General features: G+C 57.6%; 2 protein-coding genes across 3 annotated transcripts in view; one reads left to right on the forward strand and one right to left on the reverse strand.

The window, feature by feature from the left end:
* Window positions 1-1,203: 1,203 nt before the first annotated feature.
* On the reverse strand, window positions 1,204-9,615 carry TMEM59L (transmembrane protein 59 like). Of its 2 annotated transcripts, XM_023229607.2 has the most exons (8): window positions 9,359-9,615; window positions 8,471-8,615; window positions 8,292-8,383; window positions 6,179-6,331; window positions 5,165-5,267; window positions 4,231-4,348; window positions 4,011-4,128; window positions 1,204-1,828 (listed from the first exon to the last, which is right to left on the reverse strand). In XM_023229607.2, the coding sequence occupies exons 1-8, from the start codon at window positions 9,530-9,532 to the stop codon at window positions 1,700-1,702; spliced, it is 1,032 nt and encodes a 343-aa protein (XP_023085375.1). In that variant the 5' UTR covers window positions 9,533-9,615; the 3' UTR covers window positions 1,204-1,699. The 2 variants fall into 2 exon arrangements, with proteins under 2 accessions (XP_023085375.1, XP_023085374.1); XM_023229606.1 differs by lacking the exons at window positions 1,204-1,828; window positions 4,011-4,128; window positions 4,231-4,348 and having other exon boundaries at window positions 4,503-5,267; window positions 9,359-9,612.
* Window positions 9,616-10,009: 394 nt separating this feature from the next.
* Window positions 10,010-15,192, forward strand: part of CRLF1 (cytokine receptor like factor 1) — a 28,080-nt gene continuing 22,897 nt past the window's right edge. The window contains exons 1-2 of the mRNA XM_026457020.1: window positions 10,010-10,105; window positions 11,445-11,538. Coding sequence (XP_026312805.1) covers window positions 10,010-10,105; window positions 11,445-11,538 — 190 coding nt within the window. The remainder of the gene's footprint in view (window positions 10,106-11,444; window positions 11,539-15,192) is intronic.

Genomic DNA, 15,192 nt, shown 5'->3' on the forward strand with positions numbered 1-15,192 from the left:
AGTAGCTGGGACTAGAGGCACATGCCCCCACAACTGGTCAATTTTTTTTTTTTTTTTAAATGAAGATGGGTGCCTCAGCTGGGTGCAGTGGCTCATGCTGTAATCGCAGCACTTTGGGAGGCCGAGGCAGGCGTATCACCTGAGGTCAGGAGTTCAAGACCAGCCTGGCCAATATGGCAGAACCCCATCTCTAATAAAAAAATGCTGGCCGGGCGCGGTGGCTCACGCCTGTAATCCCAGCACTTTGGGAGGCCAAGGAGGGTGGATCACGAGGTCAGGGGATCGAGACCATCCTGGCTAACATGGTGAAACCCCATCTCTACTACAAAATACAAAAAAATAAAAACTAGCCGGGCGAGGTGGCGGGTGCCTGTAGTCCCAGCTACTCGGGAGGCTGAGGCAGGAGAATGGCGTAAACCCGGGAGGCGGAGCTTGCAGTGAGCTGAGATCCGGCAACTGCACTCCAGCCTGGGCGACAGAGCAAGACTCCGTCTCAAAAAAAAAAAAAAAAAAAAAAAGTAGACTGGAAGCCAGGTGGCTACAAAATCAAGTCCTCTTCAACATGCAACTTGTCCCTTCATGGGAGGGACATCGGGCACAGGAAGGGACACTGAACTGCCCCTGTCAGATGGGTGGCACAAGCCACTTTTTTTTTTTTTTGAGACAGAGTCATGCTCTGTCACCCAGGCTGGAGTTCAGTGGCGCAATCATAGTTCACTGCAGCCTCCACCTCCCCGCCTCAAGCAATCCTCCCGCCTCAGCCTCCTGAGTTGCTGGGACCACAGGCTCAAGTCACCACACCCAGTTAATTATATACATAGATGCTTTTTTTTTTTTTTTAATTTTTTTTTGTAGAGATGGGGACTTGCTACGTTGCCCAGGACAGTCTGGAACTTCTGGGCTCCACTGATTCTCCTGCCTCGGTCTCCTAAAGTGCTGGGATTACAGGCATGAGCCACTGCACCTGGCCACAAGCCAGTTTTCCAGGTACATCTGTAGCTGAGAGTGTGACTCTCAGCACAGGGAAGTTAGAGCAGAGGGAGTGCCCTTCCGAGAGACAGCTACTTTCAGTCCCTGGTGCCACCTGGGTTTCCAGGGCTTTCCCATGTCAGAAAGGTCCTGCTCAGCAGGGGTCACAGCTATGCATGGGCCACACCCCAAGGGCAGACAGACAACTGAACAGAAGCAGGCTCAGCCTGAGACTCTTTTATATACATGGTTTATTCCTCCCCAGTCCCAGACAAGCCCCAGACACACACTCTCAGGGCGTGGAGAGGCCCACACCCCATCTCTTGGAAGCTAGGTCTCTGGAGATCGGGATGGGGAGAAGGGGGAAGCCTTAGCAAGATGGAGCTCCCCCTTGGCCTCAGCCCCCCCAAGAGAGGGGACAGAGAAGGAAAAAGGATGGCGACACAGGACTGGGGTTCAAATACTGAGAAAGCCACACAATAGAAGACAAAAAGTAGCAAGCCCCAGAGAAAGCGGGGACAAGGAAGAACCAGCGCCCAATCCCGCCCTCCTCCCAGCTGGGACACTGCGTCCCCAGGACTGTGGGGCAAGGGGTAGGACCGGGAAGAGAGGTGAGATTTGGGGGTGGAGGGGCTCAAGGCTGGACCCACCCTACCCTTGGACTCCTGGGCTCAGGGCAAGTGAGGCCCGAGGGGCCCCTGCAGTTGGCAATGATGGGGCCAGCAGAGGCCTACAGCTTGGTCAGATCCAGCTTCAGCTTGTAGGGTGGCGGGCTGTCCTCATAGGCGTGTGATGGCGGAGGGTACAGGGGCCAATCAGGCTCAATCATGAAGCCCTTGTGCTGCTCCAGGGTCAGAGGCTGCAGGAAGAGAGGGGAGGAGGGAAGTGGAGAGAAGCAGAGCAGCCAAGCCCCCAACCCTGATGAGTCTCCTTCCCACCTCTGATTTTTTTTATTTTTATTTTTTGAGAGTCTCTCTCTGTCGCCCAGGCTGGAGTGCAGTGGTGCCATCTCGGCTCAGTGCAACCTCCGCCTCCCGGGTTCAAGGGATTCTCCTTTCTCAGCCTCCTGAGTAACTGGGACTACAGGTGCACGTCACCACGCCCAGCTAATTTTTGTATTATTAGTAGAGACAGGGTTTCGCCATGCTGGCCAGGCTGGTCTCGAACTTCTGACCTGAAGTGGTTTGCCCACCTCAGCCTCCCGAAGTGCTGAGATTACAGGTGTGAGCCACCACACCTGGACTGTGTGTGTGTGTGTGTGTGTGTGTGTGTGTGTGTGTGTGGTGGGGTCTTGCTCTGTTGTCCAGGCTGGAGTGCAGTGGACATCACAGCTCACTGCAGCTTCGAACTCTCAGGCTCAAGTGATCCTCCCATCTCAGCTTCCCAAGTAGCTGGGATCACAAACATGCACCTTCACATCTAGCTAATCTTTTCTTTTCTTTTCTTTCTTTCTTTCTTTCTTTTTTTTTTTTTTTTTGAGACGGAGTCTTACTCCTCTCTGTCACCCAGGCTGGAGTGCAGTGGCACGATCTCGGCTCACTGCAAGCTCCGCCTCCCAGGTTCACGCCATTCTCCTGCCTCAGCCTCCCAAGTAACGGGGACTACAGGCGCCCGTGACCACGCCCAGCTAATTTTTTTGTGCTTTTAGTAGAGACGGAGTTTCACTGTGTTAGCCAGGATGGTCTCAATCTCCTGACCTCAGGTGATTCGCCTGCCTCGGCCTCCCAAAGTACTGGGATTACAGGCTTGAGCCACTGTGCCTGGCCACATCTAGCTAATTTTTAAATTATTTATAGTGACTAGGTTTCACTATGTTGCCCAGGCTCTGGGCACCACAGAGGTGTCACCAACATACCTGGGCACCACAGAGGTGAGGCCCACACCACAGAAGTGTGGCCACCTCTGACTTCCTGTATCCCCAATTAAGAGTGGATGTTCTGCTGGGTGCGGTGGCTCATGCCGGTAATCCCAGCACTTTGGGAGGCCGAGGTGGGAGGATCACAAGGTCAAGAGATCGAGACCATCCTGGCCAACATGGTGAAACCCCATCTCTACTAAAAATACAAAAATTAGCCAGGCATGCGCCTCTAGTCCTCGGGAGGCTGAGGCAGAAGAATTGCTTGAACCCAGGAGGCAGAGGTTGCAGTAAGCCGAGATTGTGCCACTGCACTCTAGCCTGGTGACAGAGAGAGACTCCATCTCAAAAAAAAAAAAAAAGAAGAAGAGTGGATGTTCTTCTGCCAATTCAAAGGGCAGTGAAGAAACTGGCTGCAGGTCATGCAGCACGTCTGAGGTCCTAGCTGGGTGAGTTGGCTCATGCCTGTAATCCTGGCACTTTGGAAGGGCAAGGCGGGTGGATCGCTTGAGCCCAGGAGTTCAAGACCAGCCTGGGCAACAGAGTCCCCATCTCTACAAAAAATACAAAAATTAGTGGGGCATAGTGGCAAGTGCCTGTGGTCCCAGCTACTCAGGAGGCTGAGGCAGGAGAATCGCTTGAGCCAGGGAAGCCGAGGCTGCAGTGAGCTATGATTGCACCACTGCACCCTATCCTGGGTGAAAGAGTGAGATCCTGTCTTAAATATATATATATATGTGTGTGTGTGTGTGTGTGTGTGTAGGCTGGGCGTGGTGGCTCACATCTGTAATCCCAGCACTTTGGGAGGCTGAGGCGGATGGATCACCTGAGGTCAGGAGTCCAAGACCAGCCTGGCCAACATGGCGAAACCTCATCTCTACTAAAAATACAAAAATTAGCTGGGCATGGTGGCCCACACCTGTAATCCCAGCTACTGGGGAGGCTGAGGCAGCAGAATTGCTTGAACCCAGGAGGTGGGGGTTGCAGTGAGCTGGGGTGCCATTGCACTCCAGTCTGGGTGACAGAGCTAGACTCTGTCTCTAAATATACATACATATATGAAAAAAAAAAACAGGCTGAGGTCCTGGTGTCCGTGGGAGCGGGTGGCCAAATCCAGGGCCAGCAAGCAGCTCTCTCTGCCTCCATCCCCTCCCTCAGCCCAGCGCCATTCACAGATCCCACCCACCTGGAACTTGAGGTGCTGGCCAGGCGCGGTCACCAGGGTGGAGCAGCTCAGCCACAGCATAACCAGCACGGAGAGGAAGAGGCAGCAGGCCAGGATCCAGCGAGGCAGACCCGAGCGCCTGCCCCGCCCAGCAGGCACCACTCAGCTGCCTGGGCCGGGGCCAGGAAGACCCACACCTCCAGTCCCACCCCCCTCCCACCCCCAGGGTCCTGCCACCCACCGGGACATGCAACTGAGGAAGTCATTGTCCTGCGGCTCTTCAGACTCCACCTTGGCCTTGCTGCTGGTCTTGACTCGGATCTTGGCCTTCCTCACCTTGTCCAGGGGGCCTACAGGGTCTGAGAGATCAGCTACCACTCAGCGACCACCAAGTCTTTGCCAAGCAGCCACAATAACCATGACCAGGAGGGAGGAGGTCAGGACCTGGGTCATGGAGTCCTGGAATGGAGATCAGAGCCCTGGGAGATGGACCACAGAATGCTGAGAGAGGGACCATGGAACCCTGGGAGATGGAACATGGAATCCTCAGAGACAGACCACGAAACCCTGGGAGATGGACTGCAGAACCCTGGGAGATGGACCGCAGAACCCTGGGGTATGGACCACAGAACCCTAGGGGATGGGTCACAGAACCCTGGGAGATGAACTGCAGAATCCTAGGGGATGAACCATGGAACCCTGAGATGAACCCATGAAACCCTGGGAGATGGACCCTAGGAGATGAATCCATGGAACCCTGGGAGGTGGACCATGGATCCCTGGGAGATGGACCGCAGAACCCAGGGAAATGGGCCACGGAACCTGGGGAGATGGACCACGGAACTTTGGGAGGTGGAACATGGAACTCTGGGAGGTGGACCATGGATCCCTGGGAGATGGACCACGGAACCCAGGGAAATGGGCCATGGAACCTGGGGAGATGGACCACAGAACTTTGGGAGGTGGACCATGGAACCCTGGGAGGTGGACCACGGAACCCTGGGAGATGGACCATGGAACCCTGGGAGATGGGCCGTGGAGCCCTGGGGGATGAGCCATAGAACCCAGGACTTGAGAGATGGAGATCCCAATCCTAGAGGGTCTGTTTGCCAGGCAGACTCCTTGTGGCAGTAGGGTCACCCATGGAAGGAACACTGGTCTAGGTTGCACCTTACCCACGTGCACTTCCAGGGCTTCAGGGTGGGAGCCTCGCCAGGTCACCTCCACGCGCTGCAGACGGCCCCCCTGGAAGCCGAGGCTCTCCACTACGGGCTGGGTCTGGGCCAGAAACAAGAAAGCACAGAGAGGCCTGTGAGAATAGCATTCCTGGGCCCAGGCAGGCCCTCTGTGACTGCCACGTCCCACGCTCAGCTGATACTCAGTTCTCCTGGAGAGACAGTAGGGAGGACACCATCCCATGCGCTGTGGGCTTGATGTCAGGAATGTTGTTTCCTGCTTTCATGGACTCATCCGTTTGCCTTAACCCCATCCTTTAGCTCTGGAAGTAGGAACATGATCCAGACCAAGCCAGTGGATTGCCTGAGAGATGGTCATATGATCCATCCAGGGCCAATCAGAGTAAATCCCAGCTCAGTTAAAACCCCAGATGGGGCTGGGCGCGGTGGCTCACGCCTGTAATCCCAGTACTTTGGGAGGCTGAGGCAGATGAATCACCTGACGTCAGGAGTTCGAGACCAGCCTGACCAACATGGCAGAAACCCATCTCTATTAAAAATACAAAAATTAGGCAGGTGTGGTGGTGGCCACCGGTAATCCCAGCTACTCAGGAGGCTGAGGCAGGAGGCTGAGGCAGGAGAATCGCTTGAACCTGGGAGGCAGAGGTTGCAGTGAGCTGAAATCATGCCATTGCACTCCAGCCTGGGCAACAAGAATGAGACTCCATCTCCAAAAAAAAAAAAAAAAAAAAAAAAAAAAACCTAAAGGTTTAGGACCTAGAGCCTCTGGCATCCACCTTACTGTCAAGAGGAAGTAAATGCCTGGGAATGAAGCCACCACAGAAGAAAGCAGAGTCAAGGCATGGAGTGAGACACTGAGCCCCTGGATCCAGCTGTGCCTGAAGCTCACCCACTGTGGACTTTGCATCTCATGAGCCAAGAGTAAATGCATCTCGGCTTCTTACCCTGCCCACCCATCTGCCACTGTGGCATGGCCCCTGTCAGGGGTCTCACCTGAAACACCACCACCTTCCCATTGTCAGTCTGCAAGTAGTATGTCCAGGTGGAGGAGACAAATCCCTGGGCTGAGTTGACGAGGTCATTGCAGAGGGTGGAAAACAAGTCCAAGAGGGAGAGGGCCCCACTTGGAGCCTCCAGGACCGTTCTCTGATGAAAAAACGTCCAAGACACAAAGATGGCACCAAAATAGGGTATTAACCAATGAATGGGAGGGGGCAGGGTGCGGTGGCTCACGCCTGTAATCCCAGCACTTTGGAAGGCCAAGGCAGGCAGATCACTTGAGGCCAGAAGTTTGAGACCAGCCTGGACAACATGGCGAAACCCTGTCTCTACTAAAAATACAAAAATTAGCCAGGCATGATGGTGCGCACCTGAAATCTCAGCTACCCGAGAGGCTGAGGCATGAGAGTTACTTGAATCCGGGAGGCAGAGGTTGCAGTAAGCCAAGATTATACCACTGAACTCTAGCCTGGGTGAAACAGTGAGACTCCATCTCAAATAAATAAATGAATAAATAAACTAATAGGAGGGGAGCTGGGAGAATTCACTTGGATTGGATGTGGCTAAGTGATTTGAGCCAATGGGACTTCTTACAGTGAACACAGATCTCAGCGTGGCAGTTGGCTTCCTGTGTACCCTTAGGGAAGTGGATTGTGCTCTCTGAGCCCTGAAATGTGTACCATTCTCTTCCCTCATGGAGTAGCCATGAAATTTCAACTAGAGGATGCCTGCCAAGTGCCTGGCACAGCACAGGCACTTAATGCGTAGTCGTCCCTATTACTAAAAATATCATCATCCTCATTATTCTTATTTTGACAGCGTCAAGACAGAGCTCTAATGGCCGGGCATGGTGGCTCACGCCTGTAATCCCAGCACTTTGGGAGGCCAACGTGGGAAGATCACTTGAGGTCAGGAGTTCAAGATCAGCCTGGCCAACATGATGAAACCCTGTCTCTACTAAAAATACAAAAATTAGCCGATTGTAGTGGTGGGTGCCTGTAATCTCAGCTACAAAGGAGGCTGAGTCAGGAGAACCACATGAACCAGGGAGGCGGAGGCTGCAGTGAGCCGAGATTGTGCCACTGCACTCCAGGCTGGGCAACAGAGCAAGACTTCATCTCGAAACAAAACACAAAACAGAACGAAATGAAAAAGAGGGAGCTCTTGGGCCGGGCGCGTTGGCGGGCGCCTGTAGTCCCAGCTACTCGGGAGGCTGAGGCAGGAGAATGGCGTGAACCCGGGAGGCAGAGCTTGCAGTGAGCTGAGATCCGGCCACTGCCCCCCAGCCGGGGCGACAGAGCGAGACTCCGTCTCAAAAAAAAAAAAAAAAAGAAAGAAAAAGAGGGAGCTCTGAATCGGAAGGGCTGACAGTGCAGTGAGCTTTTCTGAACAGCAGTGAAAGCTGGGAAGGGGTGGAGGAAAAATGGGAGAAGTGGTGAAAGGGCTTTCTGCAGAGTCCCAGCCCCTAGGTCTCTGGCTATGCTACATGACTTTCTGTGCCTCGGTTTCCCCTGATGCAGCATTGCTTGGACTACAATAGATGAGCCATTATTATTTCTCCCACAAGGCAGCGTGTGCGTGCTCGCAAGGCAAGGCTACTCTACTCTGAGTCGCAGTTCTGAGCCCCTCCAGGTGACAGTGACCACCAGCTAATCACAGGGGAAGGGGGTGCCTAAGATGAGTGAGGTGAGGAGTGGCCACAGCCCTGGTGGCTTCAAATCTCGCCCCTTGCACAGCCCTGTGTATGACCTGGGAGGTTGCCCCCTGGACACTAAATGGGGCTGACATTGTCCCTGGTGCCTCCGAGTGACACAAAGACATTTGGGACAGGTTGAAGTCAGGCTCAAACCAGGACAGATATTTGATAAACGGTGGCTGTTTTCTGCCACTTATTCCTCAAAAGGTGGTGGGGCATGGGGGGCACTGTTGCATTTCAGAGATGACAACTAAGGCTGGAGACATGACGGGGCTGCATGGAGGTTGCCTGGCAGGCCTGGTAAAGAACGCAGAGTCTGGCAGAGTCTCTGCATTCGAATGAAGATTTCCCATGGGGTGAAGCAGGTGGGGGTATTGGGAAAAGGGACCCAGGCCGCAGTCGGAGGCCCACCTTCTGCTCCGGCTCAGGCTCCGCAGGCTGGCTCCAGCAGCCATGGCTACAGGCCTGCTGCTCTGCCTCCTTCACATAGGCTTCCACGCAGGCTGTGGGAGGTGGGAGGGGGTGACTGGGGATGGCCCTTCCCAGGTCACCTCTTCCCACCCTGGTACACCCTGCCGGTGGGCCCTCACCTGCTTCACACTCAGTTTGGGTGGCATTAGGCTTGGAGCTCCTGGCCACGAATCGGCAGATGGAGAAGAGGCGGCAGCCACGTTGGCAAGCGCTGATCAGAACAGCTCTGTCATAGGGAGACTCAGAGGCGCCCTCCAGCCCCGCCTGGGGGAGGGTGGGACACGGAGCTCAAGTCATGGGGAGGGGCGGGAGGAGGGTGGGGGGACCGGGAGCATTCAGGAGAGGCAGGGGAAGGCTTTCCCGCTCCCCACCAAATCTAGGCAGATGGAGATGAAGTTGGGAGAGGCTACAAATGTTAGTGGGGGCTCTTAGCTCTGAGGAGGAGACGGGGAGGGAGCTTAAGAGAACTGGACAGTGAAGGTGGAGAGAAATGAGCCTTCCCCCAACTAGGCTCCAGGGAGGAGGGGAGAGATGGAGAAGGATTCTCAGACCTGGAGGAGGAGGGGGAGGCTCAAAGGAGGGGGTTTTGGTCACACTCAGATCAGGCTTGAATCCTGGGGAGTGGTGGTATGAGCAGGGGCTGTAGCTCTGAGTGGGGAGGGAAGACGATGTGGAGGAGGAGGAGTGAGGTGGGGGGACCGTCAGGCCTGAGGGAGCTGGGGGTTGGGTGCTGGAGGGTCCTTACGCAGCAGAGTGCGGAGGGAGCCCAGGAGGCAGTATCAGCCCCTTATCGCAAGGACTTGCATCCCCAAGCCCTTCCCCATCAGAGGGAACCCCATCCCGTCCTCCACTGGAGGAATCTCCGCATTCCCGACCCCTACCTCCCCAGGGATACCCCACCACCACCAAAGTCTCCTGCTGTCATCCAAGATAAGCCCATCCCAACGCCTCCCCCTTCGGAGAGATCACGCGTCCCCCGCCGGCACCTGGCACCGCACGCGCCTCACCTGGGAGGGCCGCGGGCCGAGGTCGCGGTCGCGGCACCGCAGCTGGCAGTTCTGCGTGTCCCCAAGCTGGGGGGCAAAGGGATCGCGGGCAGACGGCGCGGAGGCGGCGGGCGGCGATGCCAACAGCAGCAGCAGCAGCAGCAGCGGCAGTGGCATCAGTGCCACCGCAGCCATGGCCGGGCGGAACGCGGGGGGTGCGGGGGACTCCGGCTCAGGCCGGGCACGGAGGATGCAGCGGCTGCGGCGGGGACCGGGGCGCTGACGTCACCCGAGCGAGGCAGCCTGGGAAGGGGGGGTGGGAGATGCGGAGATGGGGCGGGGGAGCTGAGCTGCGGCAACCGCGGGGTGCGAGTCGGGCAGGGCAGGTGCATCACGGCCCCCACCGTCTATCCCATCGCAGGGATCCCAGGACACCTCCCTGGTGCCCACGGGCGGGGGATCTCTGCTGGCGCTTGGTGCCAAAAGGAAATATATAGGGGGATGGGATGGAGGGGCCTATTCGCCAGGGATGTCCGGGAGAGCGGAAAACCTGGAGGAGAAGGCGATGTATGCGCCTACCACGCGGGAAAGAGGAGAAAGGGGTGTTCAGGCTACAAGGGTCAGCGAGGGTCCTGAGGCGAAGAGCTTGTTGCAGGAGGAGGGAGGGCGGCGATGGGGCTGGAGTCCAACCAGGGAACGGAGAGGGAGGAAGGTGAGGGTCGCAGGACCCTGCAGCGGAGGCCTGGCATCTTCTTCTTTGACACCCAGGTTAGAAAGGAGACAACTCGTGCGCAGTTTGCCTCCTCAGGGAAGCCCTCTGAGCCCCTCCCTTGCTCCTTCAGTCTCGCCTGTCTCTGGCCCAGCCCTGATCCACTGACCTAAGGGATCTGACCCTATCTCCCCAAGGCTGGAGACCTCTGGGCTGGGGCTTAGTGGGAGGGGACACAGAGGTACGCTCAGGGGCAAGGGGAGGGGGAAATGCTAACATTTCTAATTCTTGTGGGAAAACGGGGCAAATAGCGACACTTCTGACTTCCATAACTATCACACCCCAGGGCGATGGACTGTAGCCCCAGGAGCCGAATCTCGGGTTAGGGGGTACCCCCAGCTTCCTTTCCGCCAGGCACGGGAGTGGGGATGCCCCTCTAAACCCGGATCCTCTGCAAAGATGACCCCGCTTTCGCTGGCAGGCCTGGCACAGGTGCCTGCAGAGCCGCGCAGCCGCCCGCGGGTCCCCCACCTACGCTCCGCCCCTGTAGACCGGGCGACAGCCTCGCAGGGTCGGCGGGTCAGAGGTCGGCTCAGGTTCCGGCCCGGGTGGAGGGTGTCCCGGGTGGGGGCCTGGCGCACCCCCTCCCCCGGCCTGCGGCCGCGCTTTCATCTCAGCTGCCCCAGGCCGGCCCCCACGTGGCTTAATCAGGCGCGGCTGTGCCTGGCGGACCCCGAACATCTGGATCCCGGTGCGGCCCCTCCCCCGCCCCGCCCCGCCCCTCCCCTCCCATGCTAGGCCGCTGCGACCCTGCGGCTAGCGCCTCCAGCCCGCAGTTTGCGCCAGAATCCAGCAGAATTCCGCTTCTAACCCATCCGCGCGCTAGGTCCGCACCTTGGGAAACAGCCCTGTGCGTTGTGACCAATACTGTTCCCCATTTCACAGGTGGGAAAGTTAGCCTCCGGGACGCGTTGGCAAAGACAGTATTCAAGCCCACACATGTTAATTCCAGAGGCCCGCGTGCGCCTAACCCCTCCACAATTACTGTCCTTCATTCATTCCAACAAAACACTTTTTCCTGCAATAACCGTATAAGATAGGTACCAGCAGCGTTGCCCTCTTATACGGGTGAGGAAACACGCTCAGACTGCAAAGTGGTTCTGTTCAGGTGACAGGGAGAGAAGCAAAGAAAAGCCAGGAGAGCCCTGCCAATGATGGGAGGGGACCTTTGGGCATAAGAGGCATTGCTTAAAGCGCATCAGGGAGGAGGGACACCCCGCGCCCTTTCGCAGAAGGAGAAACTGAGGCTGGAGGAGTGGGTCGATCACCCAGGTCGCCCGAGGGGAGAAGGGAAAGAGGCTGATTGCCGCCCACCCAGCCCCCTTTCCGCTGCACTAGGCCGCTGGGGGGGTTGAGCGGAAAGAGGACTTGACCCCGGCCCCCAAGGTGAGCCCCCGCGCCCCTCCTGCTGTTCCCGGGGGAGCCGGTCCAGGTGAGGGGCGGGCGGGCCGGCGGGCGGCCAGGGTCGGGTTTCAGGAAATCCGCCGACATTCCTTCGGGGCTTAAGAGGGAAAGTTGACTCGGCGCCGCCCTCGCCCCCCCCCCCACTTCCTACCCCCCGGGGCGGCCTGGCCGGGGGCGGCAGGCGGGGGGCGCTGAGGCCGGCCTGGGCGTGAATCAGCGGCAGGCCAGGCGTCCGGGAAGCCACAGCAGCCGAGGTCAAGGCAGGCAGCGGACAAGCGCCCTTTGTCCCTGGCCGCCCTCACCAGGACCCTGCTGACCCCCACCTCCAAGCAGGGTACAGGCTGGGGAGGAGGCAGGGTACCATGGCGCCGGTGGTTGTTGCTGAGGGTTGTTGGGGGAGGAAGGAGGGATGTGGCTGCCCCCCTAAAGCAGCTGGTGCCTCCTGGGACCCAGGCTTCAGAGGCTTCTCAGGGTACAGATGGGCAGGGAAACTGGCCTCCCTGGGGCAGGTCTGCAACTTTCCAGGCAGATCCCCTAGGCAGGTCTGCAACGGCCCAGGCCCCGCCTCCAGTTCCTGAAGTCCAGAGCGCATTAAACTGAGGACCCAGGCATCCCTTCTCTCCAGGCTCAGCCTCCAGGGCAGAAATCATAAAGCCTAGGGTACACACAGGCCCTACTTTCCTATGCCACAGACCCTGAACCAGGTGTCAAGACCCTCACTGCCCCTTAATTCCTGAAAGCACCTGCCTGGAACACCAGGCAGCTAGTCCCATACTGGGGGGGTCCCGAGCACGGGGCTCTCAGAATGGGAGAGGCAGCTCTCAGCCTTGCTCCCTCCCAGTGGTTGTGGGTCCCCACAGGACCCTGAAGATGCCATTTCCACTGCCCCCTCCCTGGTGCACCCTCAGTGCCCTGGAATCATGAGGGAGCTGGGGATGGAGGCCCCCCCAACCTAATACCTCTAATCCAGAAGTGACCTTTTTGAGTGGAGGGTGCAGGACTAAGGAGGGGTCCCTCCCCCACCCCAAGGGGAGGCCCTCCCTCTGCCCGAGGGTAGGCCTTCCCTCCATCTGCCCCTTATACGTTCCCAGCCAACTTCAAGGACTTGGGTCAATATTTGTCAGAAGTTCCGTTGACGCTAGCTCCCTTTTGTCCTCAAGGAGATGATGGAACTGGGGAGGAATGGGTTAAACTTCTGGGGGCCCTAAGGGCACTCTGGGGTCAACTCCCTTTCCCTGAAGTCAAAGATGTGGCGTAAAGGTCACCCAAAGGCAAAGGTCACACTCCAGGGTGGGGCTGGGCAGGATTGGAAAATGGTCCCTCCCTTTCTATGGGTAAGAACAAGAGAGGGATGTCTACTGGCTAGGGTCACACAGCAAGACAGAGTGTGTTCCAGGCTAGAACCCCAGGCAGCATGACTTGCTGGGACTGAGTTTTCTTGCTACTTGGAGGGACTAAGAGTTCTCCATCCTCTGCTTTTGCAAATATTTAGTGAGTGCTTTGCTTTCAGCCCCCACTGGGCCCACCATGGGGTCCAAAGGGGCTGAGGCTGCCCACAGTCTAAAGAAAATCAGTTGCACAAGAAATGAAATGGTTGGAAGAGTTGTGTTTCAAAAACAATAAAACAAAGTGAAGGAGAGAGGGAGAGTGCTGGGGGAAGGGTGGAGGGCCTCTCTGAGGAGGTGGTACTGGACCTGTGACCTGATGGAGGAGAAGGAGCTAACTGGGGAACCTGTGGGGAACAGCATTCCAGCAGAGGGAACAGCCAATACGCAGAAGCCCTTCGATAGTAACAAGTCTGGTATGTTTGGGGAAACAGGGCTCCAGTGGCTGGGGCGGAATGAGGGAGAGGAGGGGGAAGAGGAGAGGAAAGAAGAGGAGGGGAGAGGATGGCGAGAGGGTGGCAGGGCAAAGATCTGCTTTTTCTGCTTTTAAAAGCTCCCTTTGCCTGGTGTGCAGAGGAAGGCAGAAGGGTTATCAGAGAAGCCCCGGAGCAGGCCGGGAAGCATCCCTGAGGGGGACCGTGGGGCCTGGATCTGAATGGGGTGGGGAGAAGCGGTCGGCGTCTCAGAATGGAGATGTGTTTTGGAATCAGAGCCAACAGGATTTGCTGATGAATTGGACGTGAGGGATGAGCGAAGGAGAGAGTTGTCACGTGCACTTCCAGGTCTCTGGCCTGAGCACCTGGATGGATGGGGGAGCCCTTTCCCAAAAGCAAAATGACTGGAAGAGAAGCAGAAATGGAGCGGGGGAATAAAATCAAGGTTTTGCTCCAGAAGCCTGAAATCCTCCCAGAAGTGGGTGCGGCGTCTCTTCCCGGAAGGGGGTGAGAGCATCTGCAAACAGGAGCCATGGGGGAGTAGTGGTGAGTATCCTAAAAACTCAGTTCCAGCCAAGAACTGCCACCTCCACTTAACCCTCTGGGTCCCCTGGCAGGTAGGACTATGGCTCCATGTTTCAGAGGGGACAAGCAGGCCTGGGGGTCACCTCTGCTCCAGGAGATCCTCCAGTGCTGTGCTAACGGCTTGGATTGTAGAGACTTCTGCTGCCTTGCGTCTTCCCACGGAAGCTTTTAGGCTGGGTGGTGCCCACTGTGCAGAGGAAGAAACTGAGGCACAAAAGGCCTGGTTTCCCAAAGTAAATGGCAGCGTCTCTCCTTGTCTCTCTTCTCCATCCAGAGTTCAGATGGGGCAGGGGCGCCCTGGGTCGGTATAGGCTCCCATCCCCCAGTCTTGTTTTTTGATAGTCTGGAGTCTGAACTGGAGATTTAAGTAGAAGAGGGTGGGGCTTCAGTATTGGGCAGAAAAATGGGGGCTCCTGAGCCCCCCGAGACACTTTTGCCCCCTTGATTGGTTGGGGACCTGGGGAAAGAATCCAGGCCTCTAAGGGACTCCTGGAAAAGGGGACTTGGAGCCGTTCCGTTCCCTGGGCGCTGCAGCTGGGGGCGGGGCTGCGACCCAAAGTGGGTAATTGCACCCCCCAACTCTCATTTCAGGCATCTCCATCCGCAGCAGCCTTGGAGGCCAGGAACACTTTATTCCTGGGCGCCCGCATGGGGTGGGGACCGGGAGGAGGGAGATGAGACGCCCGGGCCGGGAGGGGTCCCGAAACTCGAGCAATGGCCAAAAATAATAACACGGAGAAGGCTCTTTGCGCAAAAGAAGGAAGACAAACTGCGTCGCTCCGGGCAGCCGGCGTTACCTGGAGTCGGCGGGCGGCGGCCGCCGGAGCGATTACTCACCGCGTGGCGCACCCCACCCGCGGGCCGCTGAGTGGATTTTTCCGTGGCGGGGTGTGAATAGGTCCCGGGGGGAGAGCTTCTTACCGCTCTCCTCCTGGGAATCCCTACTACTGCGGTGCGGGACCCAGTTCCCGCGTAGGCCTGGGTCCCCGCTCCCACAGGGGACTACGTCTCCCCGTCTGCCCACGCAGGAGCTCCCTCTCGAGGCCCCCGGGGCACCCAAGCAACCTCAAACCCATCCCGCGCGCGAGGGGGACAGCGCAGCCAGGGAGAAGGGGAAGGACTCCGTGCCTTCCTGCTTTTTCTCCTTTCTTCCAGCAAAGCCTGGGACCGAGGCAACTCGCGGAGAATCGAAAAGAGGAAGGATGAGGTGGGAGGGCTGGGACCCGCGCGCCGAGGGCGTGGGGCTGGGGGTGACTTTTAGGCCCCTGGGAAGGCAGA

This window comes from Piliocolobus tephrosceles, chromosome 21, assembly GCF_002776525.5.
Source record: "Piliocolobus tephrosceles isolate RC106 chromosome 21, ASM277652v3, whole genome shotgun sequence".
In the NCBI taxonomy this organism is placed as follows: Eukaryota; Metazoa; Chordata; class Mammalia; order Primates; family Cercopithecidae; genus Piliocolobus; species Piliocolobus tephrosceles.